This window comes from Lynx canadensis, chromosome B4 (genome assembly GCF_007474595.2).
Source record: "Lynx canadensis isolate LIC74 chromosome B4, mLynCan4.pri.v2, whole genome shotgun sequence".
Taxonomy (NCBI): Eukaryota; Metazoa; Chordata; class Mammalia; order Carnivora; family Felidae; genus Lynx; species Lynx canadensis.
Window position 1 is genome coordinate 49,124,723 of NC_044309.1, and position 18,312 is coordinate 49,143,034.

The 18,312-nt window shown below is 40.1% G+C and overlaps 1 protein-coding gene across 4 annotated transcripts in view; it reads left to right on the top strand.

Moving 5' to 3' along the window:
- Window positions 1-18,312, top strand: part of DERA (deoxyribose-phosphate aldolase) — a 120,174-nt gene that overhangs the window by 43,409 nt on the left and 58,453 nt on the right. For all 4 annotated transcript variants that reach the window (XM_030321826.1, XM_030321828.1, XM_030321829.1 and 1 more), the window contains 4 exons: window positions 7,441-7,538; window positions 8,699-8,846; window positions 10,581-10,676; window positions 12,683-12,817. In XM_030321826.1, coding sequence (XP_030177686.1) covers window positions 7,441-7,538; window positions 8,699-8,846; window positions 10,581-10,676; window positions 12,683-12,817 — 477 coding nt within the window. The remainder of the gene's footprint in view (window positions 1-7,440; window positions 7,539-8,698; window positions 8,847-10,580; window positions 10,677-12,682; window positions 12,818-18,312) is intronic.

The window sequence follows — 18,312 nt, forward strand, 5'->3', positions numbered from 1 at the left end:
CAGCTGCTGATGTGTTTATTCAGGACAGATGTCCTGAAATGGATGCCTAAGCAATCAAAAGCTTAGTGTCAGGCACTTACACTACTGAGAGAGACTGTCCTGTACGTTGTAGGATGCTTAGCAGCATCCCTGGCCTCTGCCTACTAGATGCAAATGTCACTTTCCTACCACCAGCTGTGACAACCAAAAATGTCTCCAGACTGAAAACCTCTGCTTTAGGGTCAATCTCTCATGTCCACTTATTTACTAAGAGTTTTTTTTTTAGCCAGCTGGATGAACTGACTCTGACCTTCCCTTCCTCTGAACTTGACTTATTGCCCAGCCATCGTGGTAGGTGTATGTTACAGGGAAAATGCCTTTTGTGGTCAAATGTTTGAGAAATGCTGAATTAAAGAAAATCCAAGAGTCTTTCTTTCCTGTGGGACTTTGTTGTAGAGGCTAATGTGCTAACTGCTTTATGTATCTCTAAGAGAAACTAACCCATGTAGCATGTCCCAAACTTACTGACCATTGTCATAGAAATTTATAAATTTTTTGAGTTTCCAGCAACTAACTCCTGTCCTCTTAGTGTTGGGCAATTCCATCAGGGAGGCACAAAGAGGAAGGAATGGATCTCTCCTCTTCCCTGCCGCCCACAGTCATGCATAGTTCAGGCTTTGGATGCTTTTATATGGAACTTGAGGCTCCGAGTGAGTTAGGTTAAGTGGTGGTGTCATTGTCCGCAGCAGCTGCTGTGACATCTTGGCCAGGCTATTGCTGTTAAATGCTGGCGTTGTTCTGTTTTTGGCTCTGTATTGTTGTCTTTGGTTCCTGTCTCTTTTCTGAGCTTGTTCCTCCAATCTCTTCTCAGTTATCTGAGTTTTTACCATCCTTCCCTTTTTGTTCCAGTCACCAAAGTCAGTTTTTGTCGTTTTTAAAAACTGAAAGATTCCTAACTGATTCTTTGGAAATGTTGGTTAAAAGCCAACATATGTCCCCATATTTTTTATATTATTCAGATCTTGCCAGTCTGTGACTTTATTCCCTAAGCTCTTTCAGGATAGCAGCAACCTGTTTCATGCCACTGCATTTCTCACCCCGTGTAGCACAATGCCTACAGGCCAGACAGGCTAAATGGAGAGGTAGTAGGACTTGCATTTGGGTGCTTCACTCCTCTAAGGGCTTCCGGCTCTCTGGCTACATAATTGCAGCCACCCCTAGCTGTTGAACCTTTGAGGCTGGTCACTGAGTGGTTATGGGCATCCTTGGAACAAGTGGATCTGAAACAGGGAGCCTGGAGACCGCAACAAACAGTACTTTTGATGCCAGAGCAAGTGACTAGGTTCTCCTTTTGGTGTCTAGATTAACCTACAGGCAATAGCTGATGAATCGAGAAGAAGAATAATTGGGAGAAATTACTTAGTAAAGAGCAGCAATAGCTGGGAAAGGGCTCATGTCTTAAGGAGGGATGAAGGATAAGAGAAGATGGGGAGACCTTAAAATCACAATGGGATGCTGCTATGTGAAGCCAGTACAAGAGCACATGTATCTTATAATGTGAGCCCAGACTTTCTTCCACTGTGATGTGTTCTGAAAGAATGTTATAACCCACATGGCTATGGATACAATACATACTAGAAATGAAAGCCAGAGGGAACAGGAGGGTAAGCAGAGAATATTCTAGATTGGTAAAGAAGGAACAAGTTAGCAGATCATGTCAGATTGATGCCAGAAATCTAAGTTGAAGTATTTTATTTATTTAAAAATTAAAATAATATATTTATATATATTTTTAGAGAGAGTGAGAGAGAAAGACAAAGCATAAGAAGGGGAGGGGCAGAGAGAGAGGGAGACATAGAATCAGAAGCAGGCTCCAGGCTCTGAGCTGTCAGCACAGAGCCTGATGTGGGGCTCGAACCCATGAACCGTGAGATCTTGACCTGAGCTGAAGTCAGATGCTTAATCGACTGAGCTGCCTATGTGCCCCTAACCTGAAATATTTTAGAGGGTGTAGTAAACTTAATATTCACCTGGACTTGGATTAATAACCTAAAGAGTGGTCTTAATGGAGAATGTATGTGGGATAGGAGTTGAAGATTAGGGTCAGAGTGGCTCTGGGGAGATGTCATAGTAGTAAGGCTCTGTGACTAGTAGTAATGTATGTTCTAAGTTGCTGGTGTCTTGGTTTCTATTTTTTTTTTTTTTTAAATAAGCTTCACCCCTAGCATGGAGCCCAGTGTGGCGCTTAAACTCATGACCCTGAGATTAAGACCTGAGCTGAGATCAAGAGTTGGACATTAAACCAACTGAGCCCGGGTGTCTTAGTTTTTAGACCATCTATCTGGGTTCTGAGAATTGGGTTTACACAGTAGGATGTTGGAAAAGTTGGCGCATGTCCAGTGGGGGCGTGGATGCCCCAGAGAGCTTACCAGGGGCTTATTGGATGGTAGTAGACTTTGTGAAGAAAGCTAATTCTTATTCCTACCTGCTAGTAAGGATGGGGCTTCCAGTCTTTCTTGTATATTTTTGGCTTAGGAAGTGGGCAAGGCTGAGTCTGCTCATTAATATAAGTTGAGTATCTAATGAGCTTGGATGGATCAGGCATGCACTAACATCCAAAGCTCTTTTTTTTTTCTAGCCAAGCTGCCCTTTTCCAAGGCTGAGTTTAAAAGACCCTACATGGTTGGGGCTGCTGGGTAGTTCAGTCAGTTGGGCGTCCGACTTCGGCTCAAGTCATGACCTCATGATCTGTGAGTTTGAGCCCTGTGTTGGGCTCTGTGCTGAAAGCTCAGAGCCTGGAGCCTGCTTTGTATTCTGTGTCTCCCTCTCTCTGCCCCTCCCCTGCTCATGCTCTGTCTCTGTCTCTCAAAAATAAACATTAAAAAAAAAAAAAAGACTAGACATGGTCAAGTTGATATTTCACCAGTTACAGGGTCTGTGGTAAACAATAAATTTACTGTGGAGCGCCTGGATGGTTTAATTGGTTAAGCAACCGACTCCTGATTATGGCTCACATCATGATCTCACAGTATGTGAGACTGAACCCTGTTGGGCTCTGTGTTGACAGCGTGGAGCCTGCTTGGGATTATCTATCTCTCTCTCTCTCTGCTTCTCCTTCTCTCTCTCTCTCTCTCTCTCTCTCTCAAAATAAATAAACATTTTTAAAAATTTAATAAATTTACTGTGATGCAAGAGCCTTATTGAGCAACTATTTTTGTGCTAGGCACTTGTGCATATGGAAAGGTCTGGCTGATTCCTGGGAAGTTGCAAATTAGAACTGGAAATAAACAGAAAAGAATGAAAAGAAAGCATGGGAAATTTAGTCTTTCTTCCTTTTCCCAAATTTGGGGGAAAAAAATCTCTAATGAGCTATCACAATGTATTTTTCTCTATTAGGAACAAAGGTCAAATCAAAACACATATAAACCTCCTTTCACAGAGTTACCATTTGAAATACTCTGAAGAAGTGCGAGAACCTCCAGGGAAGCACCCATGGAAGTGACAGACTACATGGTAGAGTTGTAAGGAAAATGATTTGTCTCCATTGAGACTTAACACAGGAACGATAACAATAATAAAAAATTGTGAGAAGAGTCTCTGAGAATAAATTTATAGCTGACAGAAGGGCCTGAAAGCCACCCAAATGGCATACTAAGAGACACAGTAGGATATTTTTTCATGGGAGAGTTTTAAGAAAAGAGTATTACCGCCTTCCAATTATGGCTTCATGTCGATTCTCCCCAAAGGCACGTGCACTTGAAACCCCTCCTGGCCCCGTAAGAGAAGATTCTATGGTACTGATGAGATTGTGTGCATTAGAATCACTTCTCCTGGAAAGGAGACGCTAAAGGGTACTCGAATAAAATATTAAAAATTATGAAGGACATAACAAAGGCCAATCAGTCCTTTCTTTTCCCCAGACCCCATAATATGAGAACAAGGGTTATTTGATGAAATTAAAGAGTAGCAAATTAAGTGCTAATAAAATGAGATAGTCACTTATATAATTCATTACCATGGGAGGTCACAGAGGCAAATTCTGTGGCTGGATTAAATATGGGGCCAGATAATTTTATGACCACTAATGATATTTTTAACAGTGGAGGCTGATACTGCAAGAGAAGTCATCCTATTACATTCTCCAGTAGGTGGTTTGCAGGGACCTCTGGCGAGTGATGTCTGTGAAGTATGAGAGCAGGCCTTGTGGGTTCTAACCTTTGGTGGGGAATATTACTAAAAATTAGTTTTTAAGGTGGATGTCCTCAGGTATTCCATGTATGCCTCAATCCCAAATTCTCTTGTGGAGATCCACAAGTTCCTTTACTGGAAACAGCTGGGGTGCAAAGTTCCATTATACAAGGTGAATAAGTTCCAGAGATCTAGTGTACGGTAATGTGACCATTGTTAACAATACTTTATCGTGTGCTTGAAATCTGCCCAGAGAGCAGATCTTAATTGTTCTCAGCACACACAAAAAAGGGAAAAAGAGAAAATGGTGTGAAGTGATAGATAGGTTAATTAGCTTGATTGTGGTGATTATTTCGCAGTGCATATGTATATCAAAACATCAAGATGTGTATCTTAAACATACACAATTTTTATTTGTCAGTTATACCTCAATAAGGTGGTGGGGGGAAAAGTAAACGCTCATTTTGTTTTAAAGCAACTGGGAAAGGTGTTGCTCAGAATTCGATCATGGCTGGTGTCGGGGAACCATTCGGCTTATTTATTGAATGCCGCCCATGTGTCAGGCACTTGGCTTGGAGTTTTAAAAATCTGTGGGGAATGTGAACATTTCGGCAAATCAGTGTATTCAGAATGAAGGGGTCTTCGCTAACGGTAGACTAGAGAGTAGCCTTAAGTGCAAAGAAACAAGGGAGTAGCTCAACTGGTATGGTTCGGAGAAGGTTCACAGAGAAGGTAGCATGCGAACTGAGTCCTAAAGGTTGGGTAGGAGTTCACTGTATTGGCAAGATAATGAAGGGCAGAAGGAGCAGACAGCGTGCACAGGTCCAGAGACAGAACGTGACAGGCTTGCCAGTGAACTCCTGATAGTTTAGAAACGCTGTACCACAGGGTTGGAGGAGCAGAAAGGGAGAAGAGGGTCATATGAGGACAGAGGCAGCCAGGCGGTGGAGCGTCCTGGACCTCTCTCCAGTAGCAGTGCTTCCATTGGTGGTAGTGGTAGAGAAGCGGTGGGGAGGGGCTTCCAGAAGTGTCACATGACTGATAAAGGACGGCTCCTCAAAGCCTTGCCCCACCAGCATAGGCTTCCCTCTTTTGGCCACTGACAACAGTGGCTTGGTGGTGAGCCTTGTATTTCACACAACTCTTTGCCTCATTGGTTTTACTACCTGCCTGAAACGATCTTTACCACAAACCTAATCACCGTTACTAGTTTTTGTTTTTGTTGTTTTAAGAATCTCCCCTGTCTTTGGGTATAGAGGGGTTCTTATAGGTCTTATGATTAGGATGAGTCTGATGTGTCTGTCTGGTCTTATTTACCTAGAACCCATCTCTGTGTAGGGAAGAAGAGGCAGATTTCATTTGCTTGACCTTAGACTCCCATTTTCTCTGTGATGTTGGCTCAGTAGACAAGCAGGAAAACACACAGTGTCTTTGAGGAGCAGATGGAGTGAAATGTTAAAAATCTGTTTTGTTAAATGATTTCGGCTAACAAAATAGTTTAATTGAAAAAAAAAAGCACCCAGACTTTGCTCTTTATTCAGTGATATTTAAATAAGTATATCATTATTAATCACTCAAACTCGCACTTCGAATTTCTACAACATTAATATTGATAAGAGGAATCAATTGGAAATGAGAGAATTTTTTTTTTGTAGAAACGTGGTCTTATCTCTGTGGTAGATGCAAATACTTTATTATTATTATTATTTGTGTTGTTATGTAGTGCAGTATGCAATCAGCGGTTTTCCCCATCACATTGTAGAGAATTGTGTACCGTAGTCCCCTCTTATCCATGGAGAATATGTTCCAAGACCACCCCTAGTCGATGCCTGAAACTGTGGACAGTGTTTGACCCTACATATATACCATATTTTTTCCTATACATATACACCTATGAGAATTTTTAATTTATAAATTAGGTACAGTAAGAGATTAACGGCAATAAGTAATAGTAAAATAGAACAATTATGACAATATGCTATAATACAAGTCATGTGAATGTGGTCTCTCTCAGAATATTTTATTGTACTGTAGTCACCCTAGTGATGATGTGAGATGATAAAATACCTATCTGATGAGAGGAAATGAGGTGAATGATGCAGACATTGTGAGCTAGCATTAGGCTACTATTGACCTTCTGATACCTCAGGAGGAGGATCTTCGGTTTTTGGACTGCAGTTGACCACAGGTAACTGATACTGCAGGAAGCAAAATCACGGATAATTGGGACATATTTCCTAATGAATAACCTTTCCCACTGTGTTTTTTTTAAGCCTCTTCTAAGAAGAAGTTGCTGGAGGGATATAAAAATGAAGTTATTTATAGAAGGTAGAAGATGCTGGAGGGATATAAAAGTGAGGTTATTTGCAGAAGGTAAATGGGTGTGTGCTCAATTTACTCTAAGGTCACCTCTGTTATACAGAGTGTTGGTGGATAAAAGTGAAATACATGTGCACCACCCTGTGTTTGGTGTTAGATACTCAAAGATAAGATCATGACTCACAGTACAGTGAGCATAGGAGACCATTTTACCATGACTCCTGGCTGAACTAAATACAAGTTGTATAGTACAGCTGTATCCAGAATGTTAGCTCTATCTGAGGAGCTTGGCAGTGTTTTCACCAAAGCTAACATGTAGGCTGGGTTCAAAATAGAAGTTACAGTTAACTAAGATGGAGGGTAGGATCGAGGTAGGAAAGAGCATTTCAAAACCGAAGCAATAGAGATGTCTCCCAGACTTTTGAACACCTTGTTTCTTTCTTTCCCTTTTTGAAACTTCTGTTCTATCAATGTTGTAATTTCTAATACATTTTGAAATAGTCTCCTTTGAGGAAAGATTGGGATATATCATATCAGCCTCTAGTAGAGACTAATCTTGTCAGTAGGGGGTAGTGATCAAGGGTTCCTTTAAGCCCCAACATTAATTCACTAGGCAGTTTATTAATCATTTGTTCTCCTGGACGGGGCACTTACAAATAAGTCTTTGCCGTCAGATGTGAGGCACATGGCAGGAGTAATGTAACATTTTCCTCTGTTAGATATGTCTGTGTAACGAATCAATACAAGTTCTTCCGGTTCCTCCTGTACTTGATTTTACATGAAGTATGCCTTTTCATGACCAAGCTTCTTTCAACAAGGCTATTGATTTGTAATTGTGCAAAAAAGAAACAGAAGCTTTATAAGAGCTTCGATGCAAAATGATATATCCTTCCAAGGACTGCGTGAAAATAGGTGAATATATTTGATAAAGAAGTGTTCTTCTTTCCCCTTTAGACCTTAGCTGGATCTCCAAAATACAAGTGAATCAACCAGCAGTTCTGAGGCGTGCAGAGCAAATCCAGGCTCGCAGAATGGTGAAAAAGGAGTGGCAAGTAAGGTTTCTTCTTGAGCATTCTATTCCTGTAGTTTACAATGCCTGGTCTCTTCCCTCAAGGCCACAATATTGAATTTTGCTCAAGATGCATCTAAACTTAAAAGATTGCAGCTGTCCATGACTTATTTTAATAATTCATATATGATGATGATGGGTTGGAGAAAGATAACATATTTATCCGAACAAGTTAAACATCTTACCACTCTTGAGTGGCAAAGCCGCAAATGAATTTGAGGCATCTTTATTCATGAGTGAATTAAATGGCGTATTTCCTCAACACATTTATTCAGTTCCTTAGACATACCTTCTTTGGTTGTCTTCTATTTTAATTTTTAAACCATAACGTCTAAACCTGGTGTGTCTGCTGTTGAGGCCCTTAGGCATAAAAGTTGACCTTCTTTGACCACCGTGTTTACCTTACTATTAATTTTCATAAATCATTTTCCAAAATTCAAAAAGTGATGTTTCATGGGGTACTTGTGGTCAGCATATCCTTCAGTGGATACTGACCAAAGATGTGCTGTGGATCACAGGACTAGAAGGAATTCAGAATTCATTTCTCAAGTGAGGCAAAATATTGCCATTGAATCCTTTAGGGTGACATTTCTCATTTGACTCATCCTTGGAAATATTCTAATTGAAAGATAAAAGGAAATTCATTAGAATGAATTACAAACTATGAATATTGTTTTAAAAATGGGGTTGGGATACAGTGAAAAAAAAAAACAGCAAAGAAATTAGAGACTTCTTTTTTAATGTCTCATCCTAGATCTCAAGGGTGGAGGTAAAAATATCAGATAGAGATCCTCTTATTCCCAAGTTCTCTCATATCATGGTAGCCATCAGGGCTCCTGGTGGATAAGATGGGGAGGTGTGATGTGGGGAGGCTTGCTCTATTAGGGATTTCACTTTGAGATAGCTACGGAAGGAAAATAGTTTTAAGACTACTCTGTACCCCTCTTTTATTTTGTTCTCTGCAGTGTTCATCTTTTTGGTCTCTGTTGAGCAATGTCTATATCATATAGAGAATGACATGCCTGAGAACAGTGTAGATGTCAGATTTTAGCACAAATGTTTGTCTAATGATTTCCTGCTAACTAACTGGGTTGTTGACGATTTTTTTTTTTTTTAATCTTGTTTTTACTTTTCTTAAACCAGGCTGCTTGGCTCCTGAAAGCTGTTACCTTTATAGATCTTACTACACTCTCAGGTGATGACACATCTTCCAACGTTCAAAGGCTTTGTTATAAAGCCAAGTATCCAATCCGGGAAGATCTCTTAAAAGCTTTAAATGTGCATGATAAAGGTAATGTTGTTGTGTATAATCTGTCTGTGTTTACCCCTTTACAGTACTAATTACTAAATCTAAGAGGACTTAAGATTCAGCTGCTTAAATGATAATAGCAGTAAGATCCACTGGTAGATTTGTGTACATAGCAAATAATTGAGATTCTTCTCTAAAAAACAGCAGGGAGAGAATCTGAATCTCTTTTTTAGGTCAGTTCTTCCCATCATGGATTAAAGTTGCTGGTAGAGAGTTTCTTTATTTTTCTTTCTACTTCTTCAGTGTGGGAAATTTTCCATCCAGTGACTCTAAAATACTGATTCTCATTCCCTAGCCACATGTGCAAAAGCCAGTCTCATTACTTAATAATCACATCTCATACATAAAGTATTTTCTGTGAGTAAATGAAATACTTTTGAGAATAAAATGCAAATGGGGAATATTGCATGCTCGTATATTAGGTTAGATCTTTTGAAAAAAGTTATATTCACTCTCTTAGTATACATGAAAGAAAGGACTTTCTAAAGTTGCAGTAAGTTTAGAATGTTAACATTTTAGGAAAGGAGGAGACCTTTCTTTGAGAGTTGACCCTCTGTATCTAAATGAGGAAACCGAGATCTGGAAGGCTAACAGCATTTCCGGGATGATGTGCGTATCACTCACTGGGCTGGTTTTAGGAGCTTTTCATGGAGAGATGCTTCATGATCCCCGAGTGCCTGTCTGTAATGAATGCAGCTAGAGATGCTGCTTTGGTCCAATGCTGGTGTTTTATCCCAAGTAGTTTGTAGATAATTTGTAGACCTATAACGCCACAGCTTTTGAAAAATATTTATGATGTTTCTTTTGAGTTGACAATAAAAACACCACCTGTTTGTAGGTGTTGTTATACAAAGTTATTAAAAGTAACAGCCTTGAGGGAGGGGCTGAAAAAAGTAACAACTTCATATGAGTCTTATGCTCTTGTTTTGTTTTATATTGGCTATTTGATTTTTATTTGATTTTTTTTTAGATTTAAGAGCTTATTCTTCCAAATAAGGGCTCCAGATTCAGATTTTATTATTTCTTGCAACAGAGGGAATAGGATCAATTAAATGTCATTTTGCTATATTACCTTGTAAGGTTCACGTCCATTTTTTTTTTTCCATCTACTGTCTGTTTGCTGTAGAAATCTGGATTTTGTTATCTACATGAAATAAAATATTGTCACTGAGTCAAGACCATTATGTTTACCATTTAGGAATTTTTAAAAAGTGGTATTAAATATTATCCTCAAAGAGTAGCATCATGATTGTTTTATTCCATGACTTTAACAGTTAGAAAATGACCCATATTGTCAAGACCTGGAAGGGAATGTGGAGAGTCAAAGCTTTTTCCTTATTAAATTTTTTTTTAATGTTTATTTATTCTTGAGAGAGAGAGAGAGAGAGAGAGAGAGAGAGAGATCAGGGGAGGGGCAGAGAGAGAGGGGGACACAGAATCCAAGCAGGCTCCAGGCTCTGAGCTGTCAGCACAGAGCACGACGCAGGGCTCGAACCCATGAACCGTGAGATCATGACCTGAGCCGAAGTCAGATGCTTAACCAACTGAGCCACCCAGGCGCCCCTAAAACTTTTTCATTCAGTGCAGCGTCATGGGGGAGTTACTTTTCCTGCCATTTTGATTTCTGCCAGTGTGGTGGTATAAATAATAATTAAAAGCATATTGTACAAATTGAACTTCCGCTAAAGTAGACTGTTACGATTTCTTTCTTCATAGGCCTTACTACAGCCGCTGTTTGTGTTTATCCCGCACGAGTGTGTGATGCTGTGAAAGCACTGAAGGCAGCCGGCTCCACCATCCCAGTGGCTTCGGGTAAAATTGTTTTGGCTTTGCTGTTGTCTCTCAACCTGTTTCCGGTTCTTCACCTCAAAACACCTGGAGGCTTTATGTATAATTTTATATTATTTTAATTAGTTTTATCTATTTAATTATTTGTTTTTACTCATTGTCTCAGTATCTGATTGCCTGCTAAGTCGCTGACCATGTGAATTCCCAAGAATACAGAAGCGTTTCCCTGTCCTTAAGGAAACTTAGTTGTTTAGGAGGAATAATCAAGTTTAAAACATCATCATGCAGGATATATAGTATTATATGTATGCAAAATATGCTAATAGAGATATGCAGAAGCTACGCTTGTAACTCTGAGCAGGGAGTGATTTATTTTGCAGAGGTTGGTGACAGAGAGTAAGGGGATTCTTCATAGAGGAGCTAATAGCTGCATAGGGTCTTAAAGGGTAAGGAGGCGTGTTGGTGAGTTAGCGAATGATTTTAGACAGAGGAACTAGCGTGTGTGAAGGCACAGGAGCGTGTTCAGCGAACTGTACATGGCTTGCAGTTGTTGGGTCTAAATTGGGGCAAGGGGGCAAGGGGCTCTGGGAGTTGAAGCTGGGGAGGTAGATCAGGGCCGGATCCCATAGGGAAACTAGGCTCGGCAGTGGCCTTTGGGCTCATTCTGGTGATGGGGCAGATACTGCAAGGTTTTGAGAAGAGGTTATGTCATGATCAGCTTTATGCTGTAGTGGGTCAGGAGATGGTACTGGACACATTAAGGAGGGGTGACAGGAAGTTAGGGGGACTTATCACAGTCCCTGTGGGAGGTGAGGAGAGCCACTCCAAAGCCTGGGAGATAAAGTAGAGAGGGTATGTTCAGGAATTATTGACTTAAGAGAGACTCAGTAGGACTTGGCATGAAGGAAAGAAGAGTCTTAAAAGCTTCTGTGTAGCTGAGTGTGTGTGAGTATATGGATGGACAGATATAAAATTAGGTTGTATTTTAGAAGATGTTAAGAGGAATATCCTGGGGCCTTGAAAAAGGAGTCTAAAAAGATGATTAATTTATTTTATTAGGGATACATCAAAAGAAACATAGTATACAGTATTGATATACAAGCCATTTGTGAGGATTCCCACAGTATTTGGCAGCTGCCTTAATTTTTCATCAGCTTCTGTCAATTCAGCTTTTCTTTTATACAACAGGGAAACGTGCTCTCCTGTAAGATAGCAGACCCAAGGAATTTAATAACATCAAGGAAATACAAAAGGTTATCTTTAGTCATAGAAATGGAATTAATGATGCACGTGTAAAAAATATAATACGTTTTCAGAAGTGTGGCTGTATTTTCTTTTCGTTTTTGTTTTTTGTTTTTTTTTTGTACTTGGTCCTGTTCTTCCCACCTCACCCCTGTCCCAATTTTGTGGACAAATTAGGTACTTTTCCCTCCTGCTGTCTCTTCCCTCTATTCTCATCTGCTTGGCTATTCATTTTAAGATAGGCAGTGGGAAAAACCTATACTGCAATTTGGTTACCACAGCTGTAAGTGTGAGTGAGTAAATCAAGAATACAATGATAGCCAACTTGATTAGGAGTAGGATCCATAATTAACCAGGGTCCATCAAGATAGAGCTATAGCTACTGTTTTGTGACTCGGTGTGACGATAACATATTTTCTTAGTATCTATTTACTTAGAGGCCCTCATGAGCATCACTGCAGCAACTTACTTTCAGGTTTTCCAGACGATGCAATACTAATATTTATCCTAACACCAATAACACCATATGAGATGACCTTCTATTTCTTCACACTTCACTTTGCAACATAAGCGTGAAGCTCTTTAGTGTCATTAATGCTTTAGTCTAAATGCTGTTTGTTGTTGTTTTTTGTGTTTTTGTATCAAATTCCTTATTGAGAAACCAACTAAAATTTGTCTTCTTTCCTTCCTCCCTTCCTTCCTTTTTTCCTCCCTTCCCTCTCTCTTTGCTTCCTTCCTTCCTTCCTCACTCCCTCCCTTCCTTCCTTCTTTTTCCCTCTCTTTACTAGTGGCCACTGGCTTTCCAGCTGGACAGACTCATTTAAAAACACGATTGGAAGAGATCAGATTGGCTGTGGAAGATGGAGCTACGGAAATTGATGTGGTAATTAACAGGACCTTGGTGCTGACAGGCCAGTGGGAAGGTATGTGCAAGTCCTTACCTAAGAGGGAGGCCTAGTTCTGTCCTAGTGAATGAAATGGAGACGATTGGAAAAGAGGCAGCATGTTTTGGAAGTCATTGTTCTAGATTACAAGTCACTAGATCAGAAGGCGAATTTCAGAGAAAACACGGCTGGTATTGCTCATCCTTGTTCCCCTCACAAATCCTAGACAGTTGCCCACCTATGTGAACTTTTTAGATCCCTTTGAGTGCTTAGGTGAGTGGTTATTTCTATGCAGTAGACTGTTAACTTTTATTCTGTCCTCCAGTATTTTATTACTCAATACATAAATCACTCTAGGCAAGTCATTTATGCAGAGTTTAATATGTGGAGGAAACTTCCCTTTTTTATGTTAATCTTTGTGGATTTTGTGGAGGTGGGATTAGTAGTAAGTCTGCGAAGTCTGCTTTATTCCTGCTATTCTTACACATAGTTCCTAGGGGTTATTATATTTACCTTTGAGATTCATAATTTACTATCGCACCAATTATGAAAAACATTACCCATTTCAATAACAAACTTTTTATAATTAAATATTAAAAAATAGATTTGACCTGTGCCTTAAATATATTTTGTATACTAGAGATGGTTGATAGCTAAAATAAGTACAATTTTCCATTTCAAAAGAATCATAAAAGTAGTTCAACTAAAAATTTTTTTAAAGCTTTTTTTTTTTTTAAGTTTATCTGTCTTGAGAGAGACAGGGATAGCGCACAAGCAGGGGAAGGGCAGAAAGAGAAGAAGAGAGAGAGAATCCCAAGCGGGCTCTGCACTGTCAGTACTGAGCCCGACATGGGGCTCCAACTCATGAACCATGAGATCACGACCTGAACTGTAGTCAAGAGTCAGATCCTTAATCAACAAAGCTACCCAGGCATCCTGCAACTGACACCCTTTTTCAAAGTTTAAGTAAACAGTAGGATTATATTTAATGTATTTTTTCTTAACCTACTTATTGGACTTGCCAGTATCTCATGGATATCTTTCTGTGAGTCTTTAAAAAAATTTTTTTTTGATGTGTATTTATTTTTGGGAGGGAGACAAAATGCAAACAGGGGAGGGGAAGAGAAAGAAGGAGACATGGAATCTAAAACAGGCTCTAGGCTCTGAGCTGTCAGCACAGAGCCTGACATGGGGCTCGAACTCATGAACCGTGAGATCATGACCTGAGCCAAGTTGAACACTTAACTGACTGGGCCACCCAGGTACTCTTCTTTCTCTCCATCAGTCCATCTAACTTAACATCTATAAATCCTTTTTTTTTTTTTTAAATGTTTATGTATTTGTGTGTGTGTGTGAGAAAGAGAGAGAGAGAGCATGAGCAGGGGAGGGGCAGAGAGAGAGACACACACACAGAATCTGAAGCAGGCCCCAGGCTCTGAGCTGTTAGCACAGAGCCTGATGCAGGTCCAAAATCTGCAAACTGTGAGATCACGACCTGAGCCAAAATCGGACGCTTAAACAACTGAGCCACCCAGGTGCCCCTAACATCCATAAATCCTAATTCCATTGTTTATTCATTAAGAATTGCTTTTGGTTATGGAGTAGGCAAAGATTCAGTCAGTAGTTTAAATACTTCAGGATTTATTTTCTTATACAAAGTCTAGAGGTAGGTATTTCAGGGGTGACCTATGCTACTTTTTTCTTCTACTTCCAAAGTGTGTGGCTTCTGCTCTCATGCTTAAGGGCATGCCATTCTCTAAGATGGCTTCTGAAGCTCCTGTCTTTCCACTCATTTCCTAGATAATAGGAAAGAAGGGCTGTCCTATCCTGAAAATCTCATACAACATTTTTGCTTACACCTCCGTGGCTCAAACTGAGTCAGTGGCCATCTTGGCTGCAAGTGAAGCCGGGAAAATGTAGTCTTTTAACTTAGAATATTAACATTCCCAATAAGTTAGATGGTGTACATTTCTGTGCCCAGACGGAAAGGACTGAGGGAAGTTCTGGCAGAGAAGGACAGAAGGCAGAGAAGGACAGTTTAGCCATATGGAGCTAAACGGGGTCTGACAGTAAAAAGCTTAACAGCAAAGGGCCAGGTGAAACAACAGTAACACAAATATTTAAATAAAAAGATACATGAAGTCAAAAGGCACAGTGCCATTAGCTGTGGGGCAGGTCATCTCAGAGATCTTAGCAGCACTGAGAGTATCACTGTGATGCAGTCACTGATACCACAGTTCTGAATGATCTAGAACAAGTGTTAAAGCCATTCCTATTGCCCTGTACTCCCAACTCTACTTCATCAACATTTTTAATCCTTGCCAGGTTTAAATTCTTGACAGTTCACAAATATCTTTTTGTGCTTTTGATTTTTGTTCCTTTTCCCATGGTTCATGTGAGCTTTGACCAATTGCAAACATTTTTTTTAAGTTCTTTTTTTTTTTTTTTTGAGAGAAAGTGCACATGCATGTGAACAGGAGAGCGGCAGAAAAATGGAGAGAGAGAATCCCAAGCAGGCTCTGTGCCGTTAGCATGGAGCCCAGTGCAGGGCATGATCTTATGAACTGTGGAGAGGTGAGATCATGACCTGAACCGAAATCAAGAATCAGATGCTTAACCAACCAAGCCACCCAGGCTTTTAAATAGATGTCTCTTGTCCCTATATATTAATTCTTGTTTCCTTCTAGTCATAGATTTCAATTAAGATTTTGGGCCAGAGTAAGAGGAGAAAAATGAATAAACATAATATTTAAAACAAATTTGGAAATAAACTATATGATTTAGTTAGATAAAAAAACTATATTTCCTTTATCTTTTATTTAACAGTTGTAGACATAGAAGTATGGTTTCTATTATAACTTGTGCTCTTGTCTCTAGAATACTAATTGGGCAATAAAATATAATAGGAGATGAGTTTTGATGTAATTGTCCCTTAATGAACTAGGAATGGTTGTTTTTAGGAACTGATAATTTCCTAATAACAGGCATTCATGTAAAATATAATAACACATCTTTGTCCTAGACCATACTTTTCTATTAACTTTTTTATGGTGTTAATAACCTCTTGACCCAAAACAAATTGAAAAGGAACATTTAACTGGAAATTTAATTCTAAATAGAAACCTGCAATGACTGAGGCCTTTTTTTCACTGTGGTATTTTGTCTTAATTTGCCTCAATTTGATTACGTACTGTATTTTTCAGTGTCATGCTTTGATATTAGCTGTTTACTAAAATATGAGCCTAGAATTGATTTCTTTTTTTTTTTAATTTTGTTAACGTTTATTTATTTTTGAGACAGAGAGAGACAGAGCATGAATGGGGGAGGGGCAGAGAGAGAGGGAGACACAGAATCGGAAGCAGGCTCCAGGCTCCGAGCCATCAGCTCAGAGCCCGATGTGGGGCTCGAACTCACGGACCGCGAGATCGTGGCCTGAGTCGAAGTCGGACGTTTAACCGACTGAGCCACCCAGGCGCCTCTAGAATTGATTTCTTGGAATTTGCTGATGGAAATGTCTGTGAGGCTATTATACGTTCAAACATTCAAGTCTAGATTCCTCTCCTCTCTGTGCGCTGAGGTGTGTAGGACCCTGGTTAAAGCACAAAAGAAAGAGTCCCATTTTTAAACCTGGCCATTCATACTGTATCCTAATCACTGCTCATGGTCACAGGGCCCACAGTTTCGGGCATGAACTCAAAGAGACTGGAGGGGGGCCCGTATTCCTCTTCTTTAATTCTCCTTGGTGACAATTTAAAGTTTCTTTCTCCTCAAGCTTCTAATTCTTCTGCCCATCTTGAGACTCCTTCACTCTCAGCAGAAGACCCACCTGCTACTTTCTAGAGAAAATAGAAACCAGTAGACAGGGTCTCCCTCGAGGTCCTTGCATCAGCTCTGCTTTCCTTTGTTCCTCCTTTTCCTTCCTCCTAAGTCCAGTCCCTCCTCTGTGCAGTGGCTCTCATCTCCTCCCACATTTTCAGAGGCCTTACTCCATTTGTTGGCCATTTTTTTCTCCTGTATCTTTCATCTGTCTCTACGATTTATTCCCATCAACACCTAAACATAATGTAAGCTTTTCTTATCCATTAAAAAAATGCTCACATGTCAACCTTCCCCCTCATCTCCAGCTAAGTCTACCTTTCTGTTCTTCCCTTCATGGCTACGATTCTTAAAAGAGTTATATTTACTTGTTTCCCTTGAATCTGTACTAATCAAGATGCCAATGTCCTCTTATTTTCCCATGCCCAGGGAATATTCTGCAGTTGTTTGTTTAGCTCTACTGTTCAGCATTTGACACAGTGCACAGTCCTTCTGGAAACACTCTTTTTGCCTGGCTTTGGTAATCCTAAATTCTTCAGGTTTTCCTTCAAGTTTCTGATGACTCCTGTGTCCCTGTGTCTTGTATGCAAGGTCCTCTCTCTCCTCCGGCATCCCTGAAGTGTTGGCGGTCTTCAGGTTGGGTCCCAGCAAGCTCTCAAACTTCTCACACTTTGCACACTCTCCCTTGAAAACCTCCTGACCTCTCCGATTTCAGCCACATTCCCTATACTGAAGACCACAAAACCTCCCAAGTACCGGAACCTACATCTGCTTGACTCCAGAACTCATGCTGAGTTTCCCCACTAAACCATGCTGCTTTTCATGCGTCATTTTTATGTAAGTAGAACGGTTGAATCTTGATCAGATCAGAGAATCTAGCCATTTTGGAAAGAAATCCATTAAGAAGTATTTGATTTGAACACTTTCTCTTAAATACAGGTTAGTTTCCAAACTGTGGTATTAGTGATTGGATTGTTCTGGAGCACAGTGATGCTCTCTGGCTGCTGAAAACCCTGGAGGTGATCCTCCCCACAGCTAACACTTCAGACCCCTGTGCCTTTTGACTTCATATATCTTCTATTTAAAAAGTTTTGTTCTTGTTGTTTCGCCTGGCCCTTTTCTGGTAAGCTTTTTACTGTCAGATCCTGTTTTGCTCTTTATACTACACTGTCTTTCCCTGCCTGTACTTCCTTTAGTCCTTCCTGTCCGGGCACAGAAACGTACACCATCTCACTTATCCCTCAGGACAGTAGTTTTACTTGGATATAGGGTATATCTAGTATGTTATGCTGGTTCTTAGAATTACCTGACAAAATGCTTTCAAATTACTTGCCCGAACTCCTCTCTTCCTGGAACCTAGAATATCCCTCCTGAGTATATGTACTATTGGGGTTGGGTGTTGGACTGAGGGGATAGGCTTCTTTACTGTGAAAATTGCCCCAGGTGATTTTGGTTCCACCCTCTCCCCTACCATCCCATAGTTGTAGAGAATCACTAACTTGAAACATCTATTTTTTTTTTAAGTTTATTTTTCCTTATTTTGAGAGAAAGAGAGGCAGGGGGAGGGGCAGAGAGAAAGGGAGACAGAATCCCTGTGATTCTGTGCTGTGAGTGCAGAGCCCGATGCAGGGTTTGAACTCACAAACTGTGAGATCATGACCTGAGCTGAAATCAAGAGTTAGACACTTAACTGACTGAACCACCCAGGCGCCCCACAT